This window comes from Rhinatrema bivittatum, chromosome 13 (genome assembly GCF_901001135.1).
Source record: "Rhinatrema bivittatum chromosome 13, aRhiBiv1.1, whole genome shotgun sequence".
Lineage (NCBI taxonomy): Eukaryota > Metazoa > Chordata > Amphibia > Gymnophiona > Rhinatrematidae > Rhinatrema > Rhinatrema bivittatum.
In genome coordinates this window covers 38,332,997-38,344,684 of record NC_042627.1, presented here as the reverse complement: position 1 = coordinate 38,344,684, position 11,688 = coordinate 38,332,997, and the positions used below count along the sequence as shown (strand labels likewise).

General features: G+C 49.4%; 1 protein-coding gene across 2 annotated transcripts in view; it reads right to left on the bottom strand.

Annotated features, from left to right (window-relative positions):
• Positions 1–1,573: 1,573 nt before the first annotated feature.
• The window catches only part of LOC115074847 (threonine--tRNA ligase 2, cytoplasmic-like), a 112,104-nt gene continuing 101,989 nt past the window's right edge, over positions 1,574–11,688 (bottom strand). For both annotated transcript variants that reach the window (XM_029574767.1, XM_029574766.1), the window contains 3 exons: positions 6,233–6,305; positions 3,709–3,823; positions 1,574–1,949 (listed from right to left, as the gene is read on the bottom strand). In XM_029574767.1, coding sequence (XP_029430627.1) covers positions 1,801–1,949; positions 3,709–3,823; positions 6,233–6,305 — 337 coding nt within the window. In that variant the 3' untranslated portion in view covers positions 1,574–1,800. The remainder of the gene's footprint in view (positions 1,950–3,708; positions 3,824–6,232; positions 6,306–11,688) is intronic.

Genomic DNA, 11,688 nt, shown 5'->3' with positions numbered 1-11,688 from the left:
TCAGACCACTCTATTTCCTTATGATCAGGATAATTAAAAGGAACATTTTTAAACAATCCAAGAACATAAGACTTTTGAAACTGAAATGGTCACACTTCAGAACAGGAAAGATTTCTTAACTCATTGGGAGTCCTAAAATTTTACTGTTTGTCTCATCACCCATACTTTTTGCAAACTTGCATTAAAACCAAAGCTGTTGTGCTAAAATTCACACTATGTATTTTTTCTCAATCTGTGATAACAAATTCTCATCTTTTATAGCTTCTTTTGCAAACTGTTTTCCAAAATTACTGAACATTAATTTGCATTCATAATATTAAGCTTCAAACTGAGCTTTCCTCTAGAAATAAGATTAACGAAAAGTTCTGTGCAGACCTAGTGGAATCTAGTTCCCAGAACAAGTGTAAATATGTGGATTGAAAACAAAAAAAGAAACCCTGATGTACTGAAAATTTAGTGTGACTCAGACCCTAAATATAAAAATTATAAAAGATCTCATAGGCTGTTCCGGAAACAGGTTTATAAGCAGAACAGAGACTCAGGCTGTTCAGTGCTTTATCTTTCATGAGCATATCAAATCCCACTGTTAGCTGCAGCATTTTCTGAAAATCTGAAGAGTTCAAACGCACAATATTGAAAAACTGAAAACAACGCTCTTTAGGCATGAAGGTAAAATGTGTGTTTAGCACCAGAGATGGGTGGTTTAAGGATTATTAACTGTCTGCTGCTGATGAATTGGAACACCAGAAAATATTGTTGTATGTGGCACTATTTGCTGAATGCTGGTACTGAGGGGAAAAAAGTGTGAAGGTGGTGTATTCATATCTGTGTTTGATTTTACTATGTTGAAATAAACTGAGCACACGGTTCTCACATGCTGTTTCCCTATGATAGTCCTGATGGTATCTGTAATTAAATGCATACTGAACTTTTTTAAGTTGGTGGGCATTCTTTGGTGAGACTGAATTTTCATTATGTCTCACACAGGAGACCAGGCCAGAAGTAGTTTGGGAACTATCAGAGAAAATAAAATGGATAAGGTAAAAAAAAAAAAAAAAAGTTACTTTCTATTTTAACAGCAATTAAGTAAACAAACATTCACCAGAGACAATGTTAACACTTTCAAAACCATTATCAGGGACAGGTTTCATCCACTGCTGCCCCTAGGCACAGATTCAGTTCTGTGGCATACCACCTCCCACCCCATCAAATGATCTTCATAGCTGAGCTCACAGGTCGTCGTCCCCCCCCCCCCCAATTCCCACAAGGAAGTGCAGAGGGGACAGGACCTGCAAGTGCAAGCTTAGTCCTCATGCTCACTGACCTATGAGAATTGCTGCTAGAGCAGAGGTTTGGGGATTGGGGTACCTTCAGAGGTCTAAAGGAGGATTGTGGGGGTGGCAAGAAATTGGCTGTTCTCCCCTTAACCCTCCTCTCCCCAAATTTGACCACCTTAGGCACAGGCTTAATAGGCCACTGCATTAATCCAAGCCTGACTATTACCAAAAAGGGCAGAGATATACCTACATTTCACAGACATACTCAAACAAGCAAATGAAAATAATACTTCATACCAGAGTCACAAATTTTATTAATGGAATTGTGCAGAGCTTAAAAACAATATCTAACTCTTCATAGCTCAGAATGTTTCCATTATCAAATCACCATCATATCTGTGTGCTTTTCAAATTGTTTTCAAAATTCAACTTCTCAGTGTCTGCTGGGTCGCCCTTCAGGGAACAGCTTTGAGCAAGTCAGAAAGTCTCAGTATCTTACATTAGTATATCTAAACTAATGCCTTCAAAATTCTTCCTCTGCATTTTTACTCTGCAATGCCTTCAACTTCTTCAGTTGTTCGATAGCAGCAGTCACTGAAATCTCCCCATGAACCTTGTTGTCTCTTGTTCTCACATTGACAGCATGAGTTGCTTTTTCTTTTTCTCCAACCACTGCAAAAAGGTACATCAGGCACACCAAATGTGTGTTAATCCTGCTTTACAAGTATCATCAGCTATTCATGCAGTTTACTTTTCAGTCGTAAGGTGAAAACGTTGAAACAGAGAATCAATAAATAAGGACCGCTTGGCCCACCCAACCTGCCCATTTGTGCCTGCCTACTAGGCTGTCACTACTGTAGTGTTCTCCCCCCCCCCCCCCACACACTTAGTGGCTGTCCCAACCATGCATGTTTCACCTCCTACTATCTTTCCAGGAAGCCTGTCTGCTACTCATTCTTGCTTTCTTTTTTGGTGGCTTGCCTGGTGTATATACGTAACGAGCTAATACCCCACCTAACAGCTTAAAGGCGATTAAGGTGAAAGCAACTTGTTTTAATCCATTTCTTTTGGATCATGGCCAGCACTTACTCCAGCTGTTCTATCTGCATATCAGCATTAAATCACTGTATTATCTTATCTCAGGAACATAGAAAAGCAGGAACACCAAGAGACACAGCTGCCCATTATCTCACACATATCTCCTGAAGCATGTAAGACAGGGATAAATAGAATATAATATATTAAATCCTCTTTCAAAACAAATGGAAACTCCTGAAAAAAAAAATCATATTTCATTGACTAAAACGCTATGCTCTTCCCAAGAGGTGGCTAAGGACATTTTAGGAGTTGTAAATCATTAGTGATCAAAATGGGAAGCAACAGTCTGCAAGACTGACTGCAGGAATTAGGATTTACAATTTCCCAATTCTTGCACATCACATAGAGGATGTTATATGCTACCATTTGCTAATGCAAAGCCAAAGGGCAATAATTTGTTTTACAGGACTCTAAAGTGCTTGTCCTCACCACTCTCAAACTGGTATCTGAATATTCAGGATACACATTCAAGTGCTGCCACCTGATGCATGGAGGGGAAGGGGAACGTTAACCCTACCATCCTCTGTGGCATCATATTAATCAACCCCTTGTGACTAGTACAAGAGAACTAGTTTGGCATGGTTATCTAAACTTTAACTTTTGTTCTTTGTGTAACGAGATCTGGAATTTCCAAAAATTAGTTAGCATTATAATGTGAATTTTTAAAAGGCAGGCATGTGCCAAAATCGGGAGATGTGCGGCATCTAGCACATGATTTTATAAGCTGCCTACATACATGCACAAGTCCCAATGTACAAATATCTCGCATTGGAAAACAGGAGGCCGAACGTGGGCATTCCTGGGTGGGGCCAAGAGATGTGTGCAAAAATTATCCACACGCCTGAGCACAAATTTACTTCTGCTATGGAAGAGGTACAAGTCTTTAAAAAAAACCCCCAAAAAACCTATTTCCAGGCATCTAGGAAGTGTTTGAGGGGGTCTGGGATAACTGGGAGAAGCGTAGGCTAAAGAACTAGAGGGCTTTGGAGGACTTAACTCTAGACTGGACAAACTGGTGGATGAACTGGTGAAACTGGTCATAGTATTGATGCATGCCTGTTATAAATTCCCAGACATTAGGTGGGTCAAACCAGACATTACGCAGCTGTGCACAGCCACTTATAAAATTAGGCGCACACGTGAGCGTGCCAGGGCTATAATACACGTGCCTCTGTGCGCGCAAGATATAAAATTGCCGCGATCTAGTTGCTTGCCAACATACACACATATGTGTGTGCTCACATGCCCATTTGAAAGTTACCGTCCTTAGGAGCACCCTTTATATAATAAACATATTAGCACTATCTTTTAGGAATACTAACACTACACTTACCTAAAATGAAATTGTACTGAGCCAGCTGCGCATTTCGTATTTTCTTGTTTAATGTACAACTATCATCCAGATCAACATCAACCATAAATCCTGCTTCAAAGAAGAGATCACGCACCTAGAAATAAAGTTCTCCTTTTAACAGTATGTTCATTGCAGATTAAGTATGACAGCTGCAGACAGCAGGGCAATACCGAGAACCAAGCAAGACTGCAACCAACCAGACCTTTGCAGCGGTCTGCAGAGTGGCCAGGTTAGGAGGGGACAATCCAGCATAGAATAGGTCTGGTTGGATTTTGCTGTCCTGCTTTGGTCAGAAGAGTCACCATTTTTCTTCCTCTTCCTTCCAGATCTACACCTCTTTCACAATAAATGCCAATGGTGGGTTGAAACAGCTCCCTTTTTTGTTGTTTAGGCCCCCAAATCTCTCACCCGGAAAAGCTTTGGAAATGTTGGCTTGCATGCACGCACACATTGGTACACACTGCTGCATCTACAAATATTTTCTTGTGGATGACTCAGAAGAAAAAAAACCACTCGATGCTCCCTGTAAATGAAGACAGGAGCGCAGAACCACCTCCAAAAGATGAGCCCTCTATAAAATGTCCACAGGAAGCCCAGTCCCTGGAAAGAAGTCCCAACATCAGCTGAAGCCAGTTCAGGGCACAAGCAGACAAGGCTGCAAAGAGGGCTGTGGTCTCTGACCCCCTTTGCCATATGCAACTGGGCTATGTCCATTCAAGGGTATCATCCACCTTTCACCATTTTTTATACAGCATACAATAGGTTAAACATAAAACAGAGATATTGCCTAAGCTCTTCAGCCTCTTTATAAAACAATGTCTTATTATAACCAGTTTCAGAAGGGAGAGGTGGACAGTGTACTGTGCAGCTTCTTTTGCACTCTCAACTTTGCTGGCTTGACACTCTGGCCCCAACTCTATAGTTAAGGACAGACTTAAGTTGTACATTCATTTCAAGCACTTACCTTAATACGATTGTATGCTGCTGGGCATTTTCAAAGTAATATTTAAGGCAAAACTGGAGTAGTGGAACTGGGTCATGAACTAGATCCACATTTATTGTGGACGTTATGAATGAAATCAATACTCCTTTTTCGTATTTGGTAATACAATGTAAAATCTAAATCTTGCAAAAAAAATACCCTAAAGCATTTCCTGATTCCCTGAGCTTTCCACATAATTTCAGTTTTCATGGTACTCAACTACAGAGTCTTTAGATCAGAGCTTTCCAAACTTTTCATGTTGGTGACACACTTTTTAGACAAACATAATTTCACGACACAGTAATTCAATCTACTAGCAAACCAGAGGGTAAAGGTTAAACGAACGAAATGTATTTTGACAATTTATGTACGTTTCCTTAAATATATACATAAATAAAATGTTTTATGACACAACCTATCTCATGAAAACCTTTCATTTATATTAAAAATATATAATATTCCAAGATTAATGTTATTGTTATAATTTGAGTAACAATAATAAAACAAATTGTCTGTCCCCCACACACTTATCTCTCTCCCCCCCAAGCACGTCTGCCCCCACATACTCATCTCTCTCCCCCAAGCACAATGTCTGTCCCCCACACACTCATCTCTCTCCTCAAGCACACAGTCCCCCACACACTCATTTCTCCCCCCCCCAAACTCATCTCTCTCCCCCCAAGCACATGTCTGGCCCCCACACACTCATCTCTCTCCCCCCCAAGCACAATGTCTGTCCCCCACACACTCATCTCTCTCCCCAAGCACACAGTCCCCCACACACTCATTTCTCCCCCCCAAGCACATGTCTCACCCACACACTCATCTCTCTCCCCCCCCCAAGCACGTCTGGCCCCCACACACTCATCTCTCTCCCCCCCCCCCCCAAGCACGTCTGGCCCCCACATTCATGTACCTCTTCTTTTTGATTGTTGCCACTGTTTCATGAAAAAACAAGCACTATTTTCAAAAAGAAAAGCCCAAGCACATGTCTGTCCCCCACACACTCATCTTTCTCTACCCCCAACCACATGCCTGGCCCCCACACACTCATCTCTTCCCCCCCCCCCCCCCCCAAGCACATGTCTGGCCCCCCACACTCATGTACCCTTTCTTTTTGATTGTTGCCAGTTAAGTGCTTCACTCCCTTCTGGGTTCAAGCCTGCTGGGGTGCAAAACACCTTCCATGATCACCAAACACTGTTGCTTACAGTCAGTTCTCCGCGTGGCCAGGCCTCATCAGCAGCAGCAGCCAATGACAGGGACAGCTGGGCTCAAGTCCCACCCACAAAGCCCCAAAAAAACACGATTGACAGCAAAAATCGCCCAATAATAAGCAACTCACGAACTGAAAAAAAAAAAGTGACTCGCTGGAGGGGAGCGGCTATGTGGCCCGGGCTTGCGCAACACACCTGCACACTGCAGGCGACACACTAACGTGTCCCGACACACAGTTTGGAAAGCTCTGCTTTAGATAATGGCTATTTATATATTTGATTCACAGAAAATCAGTGACTTTACCTGTTGAGCATATTCATCACAGCCAGGTCCCACAGGAACTACCATGACTTGACGAGGCGAGAGCCACAAAGGCCTGGATAAAAAAAAACAAACAACCCACCCCCCCCCCCCCGAATAATTAAGTAAAATGCTACAAATGAAATAAAGATCTTCCTGCAAAGAAAAGTCTGTCAGTTTCATGTAGGGGAAAAAGAAAATTACTACTTACCCGATAATTTTCATTCATGTAGTACCAAGGATCAGTCCAGACAGTGGGTTATGTCCCCTGTCCAGCAGATGGAGACAGACAAGGCTTCGGAGGGTGCTGCCTTAAGTACTTGTGCACCCTCTACAGGAGTTCAGTATAGAGAATATCAAAGCCAGAATAAAACAGAGTGAGGCTGGATCAAGTGTACCAACTAGACAACAATGTATGTAAACAAGGCAACTAGCCAGAACTGAACTTGCAGATCGAACTAGCTCACAGACCCCGAAATTGAACAGATTGTAGGGTCTCGAGTGAGCAACAACAAACAGGAGATTCACACCCACACTCAGAATGATAGCCATATCAAGCAAAGAAAAACCAGCGGCGGGTGTCTGGACTGATCCTTGGTACTACAGGAACGAAAATTATCGGGTAAGTAGTAATTTTCTTTTCCCTGTACGTACCAGGATCAGTTCAGACAGTGGGATGTCCCAAAGCTTCCCTACACTGGGTGGGCCCTGGTAAGCCCTGCTCGAATCACCCTGTCCCCAAAATATCCGGAGGACGAAGGCGGTAGGTGTAGCCTGTAATGACGTGCGAAGGTATGCAACGACTTCCAAGTCACTGCCCGACAGATCTCCTGCGGGGAGACAGACTGTAGCTCTGCCCAGGATGCAGCCTGAGAACGGGGCGAATGTGCCTTGATTCCCCGAGGCGGGTCACAACCTGTCCCTATGTACGCTGAAACAATGGCTTCCTTCAACCATCGGGCGATCGTCGTTTTAGAAGCCGAGGAACCCTTCCTCGGGCCTGACCACAAAACAAATAAGTGATCAGAAATCCGAAATTCGTTCGTGACCTCCAGGTATCGAATGATAGTCCGCTTGACATCCAGAGCTCGAAGCTGACCAGATTCTCCCACTGGGAAAGACGGAAGCTCCACCGTCTGATTCAAGTGGAACGATGACATGACTTTGGGTAGAAAAGAGGGCACTGTGCGTAGTGAAACCCCACAGTCCGAGAACCTGAGAAGGTTCCCTGCAGGAGAGTGCCTGTAGCTCCGAGATGCGGCGTGCCGAACTAATGGCTACGAGGAAAACAGTTGAGCGTGATGTCCTTAATGGATGCACTGGCGAGAGGCTCGAAGGGAGGAGCCGCAAGGGAGCGGAGCACCAAATTGAGACTCCACGAAGGGAAGGGGTCCCTGACTGGAGGACGCACATGCTTCACCCCCTTGAGGAACCGGGCGACATCCGGTTGTCCTAGGAGAGAGGAGCGACCCATACACTGAAGAAGCGAGCCCAGGGTGGCGACCTGCACCCGTAAGGAATTGTAGGCAAGCCCTTTATCCAAACCATCCTGAAGAAACTCCAGAATCTGAGTGATGGAGACCCCCGGAAGTATGAATACCATGTTTCGTGCACCAGGCCTCAAACACCTTCCAGACCCGCACGTAGGTTGCTGACGTCGAGGTCTTCCTGGCCTTCAAAAGAGTAGACACTACGGCATCCGGGAATCCTTTGCGTCGGTGGCGACGCCGTTCAAAAGCCAGGCCGCAAGACAAAAGCATTCTGCCTGGTCGAAAAATACTGGGCCTTGATGCAGCAATCGAGGAAGATGACTCAGTCGAATCGGGCCGTCCACTGCCAGGTGGAGCAGATCTGCGAACCAAGGACGCCGTGGCCACTCGGGAGCCACCAGAATGATGGGCCCCCGATGCCGCTCTATTCTCCGAAGGACCTTGCCCACTAGGGGCCAAGGGGGAAAGGCGTACAGAAGAATGTGTTCCGGCCAAGGGAGCACTAAGGCGTCCACTCCTTCCGCCCCGCGCTCTCGCCGTCGGCTGAAGAACCGGGGAGCTTTGGTATTGCGAGCCGTGGCCATGAGATCCAGCCGTGGGGTCCCCCAGTGGGACCGAAGGAGGTGCATGGCGTCGGAGAGGGACCACTCCCCGGGATCCAGATGCTGACGACTCAGATAGTTGGCTTGAATGTTGTCCACGCCTGCGATGTGGGACGCTGCTAGACATACTAGATGCTTTTCCGCCCACGCCATGAGGCGGCAGGCTTCGATGGACATGTGCCGGCTCCTTGTGCCCCCCTGGCGATTGATGTATGCTACTGCCGTCGCATTGTCCGACAGGACCCTTACCGCTCGATTCCGGACCAGTGGCAAGAAGTGCATGAGCGCCAGGCGCACCGCCCTTGTTTCCGGGCGATTTATCGGCCAGGATGCCTGTTCCCTTGTCCACCGACCCTGTGCTGATTGCAGTTGGCAAACCGCCCCCCATCCAGATAGGCTGGCATCGGTGGTGACCACCACCCAATGCGGTGTTTCCAGCGAGGTACCCTGGGCGAGGTGACACGGATCCAGCCACCAGGTCAGGCTGTCCCTGGCTGCCTGAGGGAGGGGCAGTACCATGTCGTAGTCCCGGGAAACCGGCTTCCAGCGAGACAGAAGGGCTGCTTACAGAGGGCGAAGATGCGCAAAGGCCCATGGGACAAGGTCGAGCATGGAGGCCATGGTCCCCAGAAGCTGCAAGTAGTCCCACGATGTGGGTTGAGGTAACCCAGAGAAGCGCTGGACCTGCTCCCGAAGAGATTGGGCCCTGTCCCGACGCAAGAAGACCTTGCCCTGAAGTGTATCGAAGTGTGCTCCCAGGAAGTCCAACTGCTGCGAAGGCGTGAGGGAGCTCTTGGCAAAATTCACCACCCAGCCCAAGGACTGGAGGAAATGCACAACCCTGGAGACCGCCATCAATCCCTTGGAGAAGGACTTCGCTCTGATGAGCCAATCGTCCAGGTATGGATGGACCAGGATTCCCTCTCGTCTCAGGGCAGCCGCGACCACCACCATGACCTTTGTAAAGGTCCTCGGAGCTGTCGCCAGCCCGAAGGGGAGGGCTTGAAATTGAAAATGACGATCCAGGACCTTGAAGCGAAGAAACCTTCAGTGCGCCTTGAGGATGGGAACGTGGAGATAAGCCTCTGTCAGATCGAGGGAGGCTAAGAACTCCCCTTGGTGTACTGCCGCAATCACTGACCGCAGAGTTTCCATGCGGAAGCCGGAGACCCGTAGGGACTTGTTGATCTCCTTGAGGTCCAGGATTGGACGGAAGGAGCCGTCCTTTTTGGGCACGACGAAGTAAATAGAATAATGACCCGAGCCCACCTCTCCGAAGGGGACGGGCGCGATGGCCCTGAGGCTCAAGAGTCTGTCCAAGGTGTGTTGAACTGCCATCCTCTTGAGCGCGGAGCCACACGGAGAGAAGAGAAATCTGTCCCGTGGACGTCGGGCAAACTCCAAAGCGTAGCCGTTCCTTATGATGTCGAGGACCCACTGGTCGGAGGTGATGCGCACCCACTCCTCGTAGAAGCGAGAGATCCGTCCCCCGATCCGTGGGGTGGAGGAGTGGGCAGATTCGGCATCATTGGGTAGACTTGGATGATCCCCCCTGGCCCGAACCGTCCCTCGCGGGCCTGCGATCACGAAAGGAACGCTGCCAGGACTGAGACCTGGAGGAAGAGTACCTGGGTCCTTGTCCCCACTGTCTGTACCCATGGTAGCGATGCTGTTGGCCTCGGTAACGTGCCCTGTTGGAAGTAAAAGACCTGGAGCTCCACTGTCGGTCTTCTGGCCACCTGTGGACTGGGTTCTCCCCCAGCGACTTGATGAGCTGGTCAAGATCCTCCCCGAAAAGATACCTGCCCTTGAAGGGTAGCGAGCCCAGGCTGGACTTGGAGGAGGTGTCCGCCGCCCAGTTGCGGAGCCATAGGAGACGCCTGGCAGAAACTACGGAGACCATGGACCTGGCCAGGACGCAGAACAAATCGTAAAGAGCGTCCGCTCCATACGCTATGGCGGATTCCAGACGGTCCGCCTGCTGTGCTTCCTCCGGTGGCAAATCCTGAGATGTGAGGAGTTGTTGTACCCAGCGCAGACTTGCCCTCTGCGCCAAGGAACAACAGGCAGCGGCGCGAATCCCCAAGGCTGATACCTCAAACACGCGCTTGAGGTAGATCTCCAGTTTCCTATCCTACGTATCCCGCAAGGCAGTGCCCCCCGTCACCGGGATCGTCGTCCTTTTGGTCACTGCCGACACCGCTGAGTCCACCTTCGGGACTTTGATCAACTCCAGGAAATCCTCCGGGAGAGGATATAATTTTTCCATGGCTCGCCCAACCTTGAGGGACATCTCGGGCGAGTCCCACTCCCTCGCCAACAGCTGCAGGAAGGTCGGATGTGTGGGAAACGCTCTGGCGAGAGGCCGCAAACCGGCTAAGAGAGGGTCTCCCTGCTTGGACGAGGAGGTGACCACAGGAACAGACGGTGCCGGCGGTTCAGGTGGAGGGTCGAGATCTAGCTCCTGGAGGATCATAGGAATGAGGTCCTGCAATTCCTCCTTCCGAAAAATACGCATGACCCTCGGATCATCGCACTCAAGCTGCGCCTCCAGGGCTGGGTCATCAAGCTGCGCCTCCAGGGCTGGGTCATCCGGAGAGGGAGGCGAACCCCCCCCCCCGGAACCGGGTAGGGATCCGTACTCCCAATGGGAACCGGCGCACGATGGGTCCCGGACGCTCCATGGAGGGACCCCCCCCCCCCCCCCCCGCATCCCGGGTCCCCTGGGGTAGCACTGGCAAGCGTGGCACCTTGGCAGGAGGAGGATCCGGGCTGAGCTCCGCAGGAACCTCCAGACGCTGAAGACAGGCGTTGTGCATCAGTAAAATAAACTCTGGAGAGAACGGTGGGGGACCCCAGGGGGGGTATGAGAGGCACAGCCAGGGGGCTCAGAGCCCCAGAGGCCCCAATCGGGGCCAGAATCGGCGGTTCCCCGCCTTCAGAATCTTCTCCTTCCTCCCCTTTATGCTGTAAGGGCTGTGGAGCAGCTTTCAAAATGGCCGCTGTTCCCGCCAAAAACGGCGGGGGGGGGGGGGGGCGACCCCCAAGAATCGGGTCGCGCTGAGGCGCGGGCCATGAGGGTGTCCCGCGGTCTAGAGGTGCCCTCCCCACCAGGGAGGCACCTGGAGCAGATGCCCTCTCGCGAAATTCTAGCCCCCGGCTCTCCACAGGCAGAGCAGCGGGCCAGCCGCGGCATGGAGCAGCCGGGGAGGGGGGGGGGGGGGGAGGGGTGGAGCGAGCCGCGCAGGCGGAGAGGCGGAAACCGCGAAGTGCAGGGAAAAACCCTGCCGTGCTCCGGCATCCAAACGAAGCAGCAGGGGAATAAACCTTCCTGCTGAAGCGGCCCCGGGGAATGGAAGCATCTCGG